This window comes from Streptopelia decaocto (assembly GCF_964273445.1).
Source record: "Streptopelia decaocto genome assembly, chromosome: 3".
Classification (NCBI taxonomy): Eukaryota; Metazoa; Chordata; class Aves; order Columbiformes; family Columbidae; genus Streptopelia; species Streptopelia decaocto.
The window spans coordinates 69,476,140-69,488,296 of NC_138656.1; the positions used below are offsets into that span (position 1 = coordinate 69,476,140).

Here is a 12,157-nt window from a genome sequence, read left to right on the forward strand (position 1 = left end):
ACATACCCAAATAGCTGGACTCTGACACCTGACAAAACAGCCTCTGTGAGTTTGAGCGTGAATGGGAACTCGGTTACTGAATGCCAACAGAAGATAAAGAATAATAGAAACTGTTTGCCTTGAAAAGTAATTTGCTGGTGTTATTACTCCTCAGTTATCAGCCAAGATTTATGAACTGCCAGGAAACCCCTTGGATGACTCTTTGTAAGTCACTGGTTTTAGTGGCCTCGATAATCCAATTTTGTTTAGTTTTCAAGCACTTTGGAAACTGCTTGATAAAATTTGTACATACATCAATACATCAGAGCTGATGCACATAACATTAAGTACTTTTTTTTGTTTTGTTTGTTTGTTTGTTTTTACATGTGCAAAAGTCTGGAAGGTTCCTGCCAGTGAAGTGGGACACTTGCAGGGTGCACTCCCATGTGTAGTATACCTAACCTCAAAGTATACATATAGCATCTCAAGCTATATTTGTAGACAATTAGCTGCTCAGCTACCAGAATAAACTCTTTCAAAAACTTTGCCTCACTTGATCTTACCCCAATATTTTCCAGAGGTAGAGATCTGTTTCCTGAGAATCCCTCTTCTTCTGTTTACAACCATAGAATTTACTCCAGTGGTTTTATTCCTCACTATTAATTAAATTTGGAACTAGTATGAAATTTAATTAGCCGGGGCACTGATTCTTCTGTTTATTGCATTTGCTGTGATGAAGGTGAGCCTTCCGTGTTTTGCCCAGAGCTCAGCTGGTTTAGTCTAATGTCATTTAAAATAGTCTAAAATAATTAAAAGAGGCAAATACTACTGGAAAACTGAAATTTATTTGTCAAAAGCAAGAATCTCTGAACAGTTCTGAGAAATTGCCCACATCAGTGTAACTCTCCATCTCCAACTGCAGACCTGTGAGTTTAAATGTGTTGAATGCCAGACTCCTAGAAATACTATCTTGCAGTATTGCAGGATTTTATTTATGGAGTTTTATGCAACTGTAAGAATGTTCTACTGTACAAAGGTCCATACAGAGTTACAGACTGCTTTTCTAAGAGATAATAATTGTATTCTTGCTTCCTTCAAACTACATAGTACTAATGGCATAGAAATGCAATTTATTTTTTTTATGATTTTCAGCTTACAATGGCATCCTTACTACAGCCCTTGTGTCACTAACTCTTATAGTACAAATCAAAGAGGAACAGTTAGCAGCAGCCCAGCAGGCTGGTTGTCAGTAGAGATGCTGGTGGTAGAGGGCAGCTCTGGACAATGTTAAGGTTCGCTATAGATTAACCATGGGTTTAATCAACTTCATAATCATAGTAATCATCATCTCTGTTTACTCCAATGCTGGAGGCCTCATGGGGTTTCATTTTCTTCCTGTCCTCTTTGCTTCTTTCCGTGGAAGACAGATTATCTTCACATTGCTGCAGAATCTTTTTGGAAGACATCCAACTTTCTCCCCGGCTTTCTGCGGGCGCCACACACTGCCCTCCCCTGACATCAGTTCCTTTGGCCACTAGTGCTCTTCTGGTTCTGAGAAGGTCACAGGTGCAGTTCCAGGGGTTTCCATCTAAATACAGATGACGGAGACGAGGTAAATACTCTACAACTTTCTGATCCAAGGCAGATATCTTGTTGTTGCGTAAATTTAGAACCTGTAGCTGTTTCAAGTCCTTCAGCTCTTGTTCTCCAACATCCTCTATGTCATTTCCCTTTAGATCCAATCTAGCAAGATTGTCTGGAAGTCTGAATAAAAATAAAACAACACAAAGATGTTATGTTCATCATATTGATTCTATTAGTGTAAATGGTATTTGATGGTGGGTATCTGTCCAGGCACATCTGATGTATTAATGTAAAAGTATCGCTAATAAAAAATGCAAACTTCTGCAAAAAACATGTGGTCCTGAAGTGTTCATATCTCTCTTTTTTTGTTGTTGTTGTTGTGGTGTTTTGGGTTTTTTTTGGTTACAGGAATACTGTCTGTGCACACTTGAACTATTTTCCCAAATTATTGCATTTCTGACCTGTACTGTGTTTGTGCAACTGAACTAAACAGCAATTTTCGTCCTACTGTACTATGAAGAAAGTTATATGTTCAACTGAGTGTCACGTTTAAAAATGCATTTTGTACTCTTTACTGCCATAAGTATGCCAACAACCAAATTATAGCACCATGAAAGATCAAAAGTTTAGAGAAGAATGGCAACACTGCTCCTTCGCATACTTCCATATATTATTTGTTTAAAAAGGTTTTTTAGTTCATAAAGAACTAGAATTTTTTTTCCCATTTTGTTCTCTTGCTCCCATCAGATTCAAACACTAATCATCACAGAAGTAGTCTGTAGGATCATAAGTCTGTATGATCATTAAGAAATCAGCAACAGGGGAAATAGAAGGGCTCCTTGATGGTCTTTCAAAATAGTACTTTAGATAATTAGAACTGATTAAATTTCAAAATAAAATAAAAAGCTGATAAACTCTGGATATGATAGCAGATTGGCCAGTATCAGTCTTATTTTCATACATCTTACAAATCTGTGTGATACAACTGTTTTATTTCAAAAGCCTTGCTCATTTATGATCTTCTAATTTCCTCCTGCTCTAGTTAGTGACAAACGCTTAACAGAAAAGCCAGTTAACTGGCATGGAATATTTTTAATAAAATTAATTTGAAAGTACCTTAAAAATAATTTTGCTATAGTAGCGTGCAATGTGATGAGATTAAGAGTCATGGTTAGAGGTTTTAAGGAAACTTATTCACTGTAACTCTCAGGAAAATTATAAATAATATTACTAAGAACTATTTAGAGTAGAACAGCACTATACTGTAACCCGTAAAGGTTGATGTGACAGTTTATCTCAATGTAATGATAGGAAGATACCTTTGATAATTACTAAGAGGCTACATTATGACCCTTACTGCTGTTTTTTTATGAAGCTGAATTTGACCTCTTAGGCTGAAAGGTGGTTTCCATATTTGTGTAAATCTCACAACTTCAGTGGGACTATTCAAGAGTAGGACAGGTCTGTATTGTGCTGTAGTTTTTTGGGGGGTGTAAGAATTTTATGTGTTGATGTGATGAGTTACTCCACAAAATTTGGTCTTCTCAAATGCTTGTCACTGCAATAAATCTGTTTTGAAACTTAATCACAAGCGAATATTATAGTTGCCCAGTATGACACTGTAGTGTCAGAAGGGTACTTGGGTAAGACCCTGGTGCCCCTGACACCTGAGATGTTTATCAGACTGACTACAGTCTAAAGCCTGACCAGCAAGTCCTTAAACCTGTGAAGAGTCTTACTTTACTGGTATGACTTCAGCTTTACGGCTCTGTTGTTCAACTTCAGCCTGTGTTGATCTTGAGAAAACACTGACACTGGAGAATGTGGTGAGTGATCCTGCTGCTGGCAGAGCAGCCGTGCACACCCGATAGCTGGGCACTGCAGCTGTACTGGGATGCAGCTGCTCCAGGGAGCATCATCAGATTCTTCCCTGGACTCTTAGCACTCCCTGCAAGATTTTATGGAGTACGAGCTCTTCTGTTTGAGCCCTGAAAACACTCGGATTTGTTGTGGATTATTTTCTTCTCAGAAAAATTAAAAGAAACTTTTTTTCTCCTCATTCCTGCTGAATAACTGCTAAGACCCATTAACTGTGGCACATTAACTATGTTATTTCAGCTTTGGCATTAGTGACTGAGTTCTCAGGTAACTGTCAGAAGTAATACTTTTATTTCTGTACATCCATGTGTACCTGGTGATCAGCAAACAATTAAGTACATAAATTTTACATCTTGTCATTTTTCCCCTCTTTTATGTTTACAGCCTCCCCTTGAAATCTGTATTCATTGTTGAGTTGAAACCAGAAGTCCCCAACATCTCCTTAAAAGCTGTACTGCTTCAAGGCTAATAGAGAACTCTTTCCTGTTAATTCTCTTGACTACAGAGGTTGTAAAATAAGATGGATTAGACAATACTAAAGTAACTAGAAAGCATTAAACATTCCTGTCAAGCTAGACTGAAATCAAATATTTATACACCACTAAATCACTTTCTGCTTATAAAGCTGCTGCCAAATAGATTCAAATGCTAAAGGACCTGATGCTAAACGAATTGAAATTTTACTGCATTATTTATTTGGGCTAGTTAAACCTGTCCACAAGCCATAAAAATAAAATTTAACAGTGCAGTTGTGTTAAAGAAGTTGATGTTAATGGAATTACATAGCTATTTTTATGCCATCTTATTGCACAGCTTTTTGAAATAATGAAATTGCTACTTTATATCAGACCAGACTCCATTTGGCCTAACATACCATCTCTGATAATGGCCAGGACCAACACTCAGATGAATGTGACAGAACCTGTAAGCAGGTCATTAACGAACACAGTGTGCCCAAGGGATGTTTCTTCTCTGCTGCTTTGACTGGAATTTTGCTTATAGCCTGAAGCAGGAGAGCTTATGTGCATTCCAAATACTTTATAATGTGTAATTTAATGAAGTTGGAAATGCTAATATCCACTGAAAAAGCACATTCTTTTTGACCAGACTCAGCTCCTGAAATCTTATTTTAACCATAGTAAACTCAGTGTGGGTTGGTAGAAATATCAGCTTTAAAACTGCTGTCTTTCCTTTTTATTGAATGCTCTATTAATTTTGTGTTATGGGAGAAGATAAATTTAAGCAGCAGTATAACTTCTCTGAAATCATTCTGTTACATTCTCCTAGCAGGTTCCTCTTATTTGTGTGCTAATTAAACAAAGTAGTCTCACTGGCAGGGGAAGATGTGAAATGAGTAGATTCACTGGGGACCACAGATCTAATGAAAACAGCTCTACTTCTATGCTGAGACTGCTAATGAGTGCTAATTAGCGCCAGTTCTGGCAGTGGGTTTATAGTATGGATAGCCTTCTACCATGACTGGGTCCAAATACAAATTTATTTTCCAGTTTGGCCCTCATTCTCACAATGTAAGGAAGGAGAGGTGACACCTGGGAACCAGCTGCCCTCAGGTTCACTTGCCTCAGTGGAATAGAAATTAGGAGATTCTGTTCCAGCGCCAGATTGGAAAGCTGCACACACTGCTGAAGGGCTCCTGCCTCAAACGTGCTAACAGCGTTGTTGTCAAGAAACAAGTGCTTGAGGTCTTGTAGTCCTTGGAAGTCCTGCGCTGTCACCCTTTCAATCAGGTTGTTGCTGCAGTCGAGTTTCTGCAGCCTTCCAGGCAGCCGGAGTGGCAGCATGTGGAGCTGGTTCTTAGAGAGCTCCAGTGTTGTTAAGTTAGGAAGAAGCTGGACACCATCTATTGATGTCAGCTGATTTTCTGACAGGAAGAACTCAGACAGGTTTTCTAGGTGTTTCATGTCTCGAAGTCTTATTGTTTTGAGTCGGTTTTTCTCTAATTTCAGTGACAGCAAGGATTTAGGTAGGTCAAGAGGCACTTTTGTCAGAAAGTTGCCACTTAAGCTGAGAAACTGTAGGTTTTGGAAAAATGCAAAGAAGCTGGTTGGGAATGAGTTCAGTTTATTGTCGGCCATACTCAGGTACTTCAGCCTAGGTAGCTTAAGTGGTGCAGGCAGAGATTCCATGTTGTTGCCATCCAGAATCAGACTTTGTAAATTGCAAAGGGAAGAAAATGCACTCGGAGGCAGAGTCGCAATCAAGTTGTTCCGAATATCGAGTACCCTTAGTTTCATCAAACCTTCAAAATCAGATGTGTGCAGAGTGTTGATAGAGTTATCAGCGAGTCTCAGAATTTCAAGGCTAGATGGGAGGAAGGCAGGTATTTGCTTTAGTTGATTTTTGTAGAGTTCCAGGGACTTCAAGGTGCTCAGAGTTTTAAAAGTGTTGTTTTCTATTGATTCTGTGCCACTGCATGACAGGACCAGCTCTTCAAGGGATGACATTCTCCTAAAGTCAGTAATCTTAAAGAGAAAAAAATTCATGTGATAGTACACCATTTGTTTATGGACTTCCTTGCTGTTTACTTCTAGATGCTCTGACAATTGCTAGTTTATATTGAGAAACTGTATATTTAGAATGAGAAACTAGAAGAAATTGTAATGATGAAGGTGTTACTATAGGTACCTGTGGTTTGCCAGTATTTACTTACATTTTTAGAACTTTGTTGTTTAAGTCTGGTTTTGAGCAAAAAACATGTATTTGAAGAAGGAGCATTCTTTTTATTTCTGCCTGGTGGACAGCCTAAGTAAAATGGAGAGCTAATATCACCAGTGGCAGAAATCCTTGCAGAGAGGAGATGATTTTTACATGTGCTCAGTGGAGCTTGCTGGAGCAGTTTTAAGTTCATCATACAGCCATTTTCATATATCCGAAGTATTGTCCCTGCAGCGTCTGTTTCCCAGAGGAAGTAACCATGGATATCATCAACTCTCCCCACTATGAAGTTTTGGCAGGAAACTAAAAGTCAACACTTTCATTCCTTTCCTTCCTCTACTATCTCTCCTTTTCTTTGAATTAAAATCTTCACACATTAAGATGACCAAACCAAAACTGTCAGATCAGCTTGGTCTGAAAATCACCTCTGTGGAACAGATTGCTTTTACAGGAACTTAGTTTTTGTTAGTCAGTAATAAACAGATGCTTTGCGGTGGTAAATGAAACTTAGATGTTGACTGTGACTGTAATATACAGAGGCATACTAATTGTTTCATTATTTTCCTGCTCATTGGAACCTGCTTGTTTACAAAGCTTGCCACCTTGTGTCTCAAGTAAAGAAGCAAACTTAAGTGAATCTGGCAGTTCCCTCCAAGCCGAGATGTGAGGAAGCAAATAATGAGGGTGAACCTGGGAGTTCTCTGAGCACACCAGGTGCTTAAACAGTTGTTCTCTGAAACTATCAGAGATGCTGCCCATTGGCCTATGTGCTTGATTTTTAAAAATTCATTTATATAGGAATCACAGAAAGCTCAGAGCAAGATGAGCAGCTGTTCCACATGGGAGAGGGGGAAGGAGTATCCTCATCCATTTTCTTTTCCCATGTCCAATATACATCTCCATACAGATCTCAGGACTACCGCACCAGTAAGAGATGTTTAATGCTGGCAGTCTCCATGCTATTTACCCCAGGGCTTAGTAGCTACCAGCATATTTTTCTCTCACTAGGAGACACTATAAAGCACGTTCTACAGAATAACCCCTCAGCCTAGTCAGGAACCTACACAGAAGGCAGTACAAGTCCTTTTTCAGCACAGGTACTGGGTAGTAATTTAATTCTATGATTCTGATTGAATACATTTGGCTATCATAGTTGTGTATGTGAAATCAGCTTATAAAGGCGACTCTTCAAAGATTCCTTCCAGCTTCATTTATTCAGTTCTTGCATGGTTTTTACCTTAGCTACAAACTCTGCATCTTAAGTTCTGCTAAAATTAGAGCCCACACAGCTGTGAAAGAGGAGGCAGATTTCATTTTTCTTTGGTATCCTTAGTTGTCACTAGCTTCTGATTACATTTATTCAGCCTTTTAAAGTAATTTCTGAGCAATGCAAGATTTGATGCAGTTAGCGTGAAAGTGTAGATATGGAATCCCTGTTGATGCAGGTTTCTCCATCAATTACACTTCGGTTCAATGAGGGAATGTACCTTCATAAAATAATTTATATTCTTAACAGTAAATAGCAAAGCTGCCATTTTATATTTTTTCTATAAATGCAGTTTTAGAACATATATATATTGCTACATGGCAATTACAGAACAGCACATTCAGTTTTGGCCATGATTAGGAGACTAATCTTGCGAAACTTTACCATGAGAAGTCCCATAGGAATGAATCGCATTGCTCAAGAGCAGAAAAGCATAGTCATATGTACGTGATAGAACAGTCTGAAGGAAATTGAAGCAAATATGAATGTCCTTAAGTTAAATATGTTTTCTCCTACAAGTTCAAAAGCAATGTTTCCTGTATTTCCTCAGCTGATTGCTGTATGTCTATAAGAGGCTTAATTTTCATCTTATTAAGTGATGTGAAGGTCAATGTACAGACATTCATTCTGTAATGTAGTTAGGCTTCTTAATGTGGATTATTATAATTCCTATTTTCTACCTATTTGGTATGCTTTGCCAGGCTTTGTGACCATGCTGTTTTGAGACTTAAATATTTCTCCATGCTCTTACAAACCACCCAGTCTTTCTAATACGAATCAAGACATATTTGAAAGACTATCAGCTCTCTTTTTGCTATAAAGTGATGTTTTATTCTCAAACTGGGCTGTCTGTAGAGTGATACTAATATCATTTTACATTTTAAAAAATAGATCTCCTGAAAGTGGATCTAAGACACTGTTCCTTTAATATAAACATTTTAATCGTTTTACCATTTTAAATGATTTTTTAATTGCTTTTAGAATTGTTGTGAACTGGGATTTTTTATAAGCAGTTTCTTAAACCAGTTCCCTATTGTGAGGGGCAGATAAACAATTTTCTTTCAGCAGGTAAACCCCCATGTATTAGTATACATAGAAATAAACTATATCTTCAAGTGAGAGTAAACAGATTATAATTGGCCTTCAAATCAAGGAGGAGCCAGAAATTATTGAAAAAATACGCTAAAAATAATCTGGATTTGTTATTAAGAAGTCTGTTTATAACAAACGTCAGTGTGTAAAAATACCAAAAGCAAAATCCCAGCCATTGTTTTCAATGATGACCAGCCCTGTCAGAATAAATACAAAGCTGATCTGGGTAAAAAATATCTATATTTTTTTCTTGTTTTTCTTAAAAACATATTGTATTTAACATACAAACATATCTTATTTTTCTTTTTCTTTTAAGAATAACCAATGCAAGGTAATGTCAAAAAGTAATTGGTGCTCAGTTTGAAACAAAATTTGTTTATTCTTCTGAGGCTTCTAATTGCCAAACCATACAGCACGAAGGGACTTAACTTCCTTTTAGTGCACAGTCACTAGTAGAAGGAAAGCACACGGATTGCTCAGCTGAATTAATGTATAAAGTGAAAAACTCTCTCCTTAGACGGTTTCAGGCACCATTTGTTCTGAACAGCCATAAAACATTTATTGCACTACTCTGTTCACTTATATCCAACGTTTATAACAAACACCTGCCTTTTGCTCAAGTCAGAACCTAAGGTGGTGACTTTACCAGTAACCGAGGAGCAGCTGACAGGTATGGGCCTAAGAAAGGAAAAATGGCTCTTCTTCCTTATCCTCAAAAGAAAATAATACCTTTTTAATTTTCCCACAGAAAACGTATTTCCTAATGATTCGTTTGACAGACTTTTTGTTTAACTAGAGCACATTGATATAGCTAAGTCACACTAATGAACTTTGACTCTTTTAGGTAAGGGGGCTAAAACAAGAAAACCAGATATATTATTAGTAACTAAAAGAGAAGTAAAATCTTTCTCAGACTTAAATTGCAAAATTACCGACTATTTCACAGTGCGCAACAAGTATCCCACATCCTGCTCTAAGCTGCCTTTTAGCCCATTTCATTCAATGCTGAGAATAAAATCAAATATGCATTTCAGAGCAGTTAAAGTCATATTCTTTGTAAGAGAACAAGCATACTTAAGAGAAAATGTACCTCTTTTGAATCAAACATTTCTTATTATTTGTCAGAAATGGATACACAGCAAGCATGTACAATACAGGTGGTTGTGTTTCCCTTGTTTCTACCTATAGCAGTTAAATTTATGAAATAAATATATTTTAGGGTAGGAAACAGAAGCACCGTTCCAGACTGCAGTGCAAATGAGCATAAACTGATCACAATAATGTGATCCAGTGATGCATCAAGAAACCCAGAATGAACATTTTTAATAACACAAGTAGTTGGCAGCTTTGTTTAGAAGCTGCTGTTGTTGATATGAGTTACTAGAGAGGCCCAGCATTGCGTTTAGGAACATCTCACGCTCTGCCTTGGACTCCAACAATGCATGAGCAAGTCCTGATTACTTACTCCCTCTGCCATTTCTGATAGCACGGGTACCTGAGACTTGCAACTCAAGAGGAGGAAAAGAACTTCAGTTTCATTTCTTGGGGAAATTATTGTTGCTACATAAAACCTTTCCGTTTATTATCGAAAAATATTACATTTTATCAAAAGTTGTAAAAGCTTTTAACAAGATAAAAATAATTCTGGAATGCAATGTTTTTTTGGCCATATTAAAAACAAGTCAACATTTGGCTGTTGGGTGTAAATTACTGCTTTTTGAGTTGCATATAAAATATCACTGTGGCAGCACCAACTGGTGCTCAGAGACCTCAGGATAATGAAAACACTATATGAATATATTTACATATCTTTACAAAGTAAGTAGCAATAGAAGCAGATCTGGCACCATTTCAACAGTTTTTAGGATGTGGAATAATCTTTGCCCTTCACTCAAAAGCCATCACCACCAGGGAAACACAGCTTTTGGTTACAGGACACTACAGAAAGTATTTTTACTGGATTTTTTTCCTACCTGGAGTTGTTTAATTTTGCTGTGGCTGATGTAGAGTCTCCTGGTGGTGGAAGGAATCTCTCTGGGGATCTCTGTAGCTCTGTAGCATTGCACTGACTGAGCAGGGTCACAGCTGCATCTTCTTGGGCAAATGGTACTTAGACCACTGTGAAAAGAAAGTAAGACAACTAAAAGGTAAGATAAATACATCTTCCAAAACAAGAGCTCTGAAATTGTCTCGGCAACATACAGCATAAATTAAGCACCAAAGTCCTTTTATACCATGAAATCTGATAAAAGGATATTATGACTGTGTATTTTATCCCAGTGAAAAAACAGCAAAAACAATACCATAATTTGCCTGGGTTAAAATGTTGGCAGGCATTACAAAGAGTGAGAAATCTAAACAGTGATAAGGCACCTTTACATTTGTAGGTATGCGAAATTAGTGTTACTTATTACCTGACATCTAATCTGCAAACATCCATATTATCTCCAGTTTCCTAGTTTTGTTAAATGTGACACCACAGAATTAGTGGAGAAAAGATAAAGAGCTGTTTTATAGTGGGGCTGTAAAACCTTTGTATCTTCTGTGACCTGGTATTAGAAACAGTAAAAAAACAACCACAATCAACACTGGAGATTTTTCACTCTTCCTCTTGCATTATTCAGAATCCCAAAAAAACCCAAGCCCAGGCAGCTATTATTTTCAAGCTAAAACTTTCTATTCACTTTCTGAATGTCTGTGATACAGCTGAGTGCTGCTGGGTGATACAGATTTTTTAAAGACTGGACAAAAATCTAAGTTACCTGTGTTTGTGTAATTCACATAAACCAAAGTTTAATTATTCTTGTCTTTGAAAATTACAAAAGTGAAGCACTTGAAAGCATTTAGTATAAATCAAGAGGTAGATGATTAAGAAGACCTATTTAGCTCATGACAGATGGAGAACTCTAAAGTTCCCCCCAGAGTTTTACCTCTACTTACTAGTGCCTCTCTCATGCATCTATTAGCTGTGCCAGCCAGAGATGTAAAATTCAGTTTGTGATTATTTTAGGAACTTAACTTTCTATACATTTGTTTTCCTTTGTACTCAGCAATTTACAATGTACAAAGCTGTGTACATAGGAAACCTTTGTATCATTATACTGATCCGCTTTGCACTGTTACCTGTTTTCTTCCATCCTCTCCATTGTATTTTCAGTAGTGACTAATCCTATTCCTTGAATTCAGAACCGGGCCAGTTATTTTTCTGAGCAGAAGATGATGTGAAGCTGATTTGACAAATGGATAACAGAACTTGGGACTGTCCTCAATGGCAATGCCTGTTGCATGCAGCTGGGTTTACACTGGACAGTTGCCATATTCCCTCCTGGAGATCTCTCTGTCTCCATAATCCCCTACACCATGAATACAGAACTGCATCCAGCATCTGCTAAACTAAACAGCAAGAGCAGAAACCTTTTCCTAAAACAGCCTGTCAAACTGGCATGTTTAGCAAGCTCTGCAGAAAAGTCCTGCCTGACTTATGCCATAGTGATCAATTGAACAAAAATGAGTGGGTGAGCAGGATTAGGAATGGTGCTTTTAAAGCTTTTAAACCAAATATTTTAATGTGTCTTGATGTAGGGCTTGGTACTTAAATTTGTGGTTCAGCTTTTTTTTTTTTTTCCCTAAAATAATCAAGGTGCTCAGACAAAGTGTAAAACCTTTCTGCATACTGACAGC

At 37.5% G+C, this 12,157-nt stretch overlaps 1 protein-coding gene across 1 annotated transcript; it reads right to left on the reverse strand.

Annotated features, from left to right (window-relative positions):
• Nucleotides 1-1,295: 1,295 nt before the first annotated feature.
• Nucleotides 1,296-11,622, reverse strand: LOC309438047 (nephrocan-like; the record flags this gene model as incomplete). The annotated part of the gene is made up of 4 exons (XM_082048955.1): nt 1,296-1,743; nt 5,023-5,924; nt 10,450-10,594; nt 11,600-11,622. The coding sequence occupies 4 exons, from the start codon at nt 11,620-11,622 to the stop codon at nt 1,296-1,298; spliced, it is 1,518 nt and encodes a 505-aa protein (XP_081905081.1).
• Between the last annotated feature and the right edge of the window lie 535 nt (nt 11,623-12,157).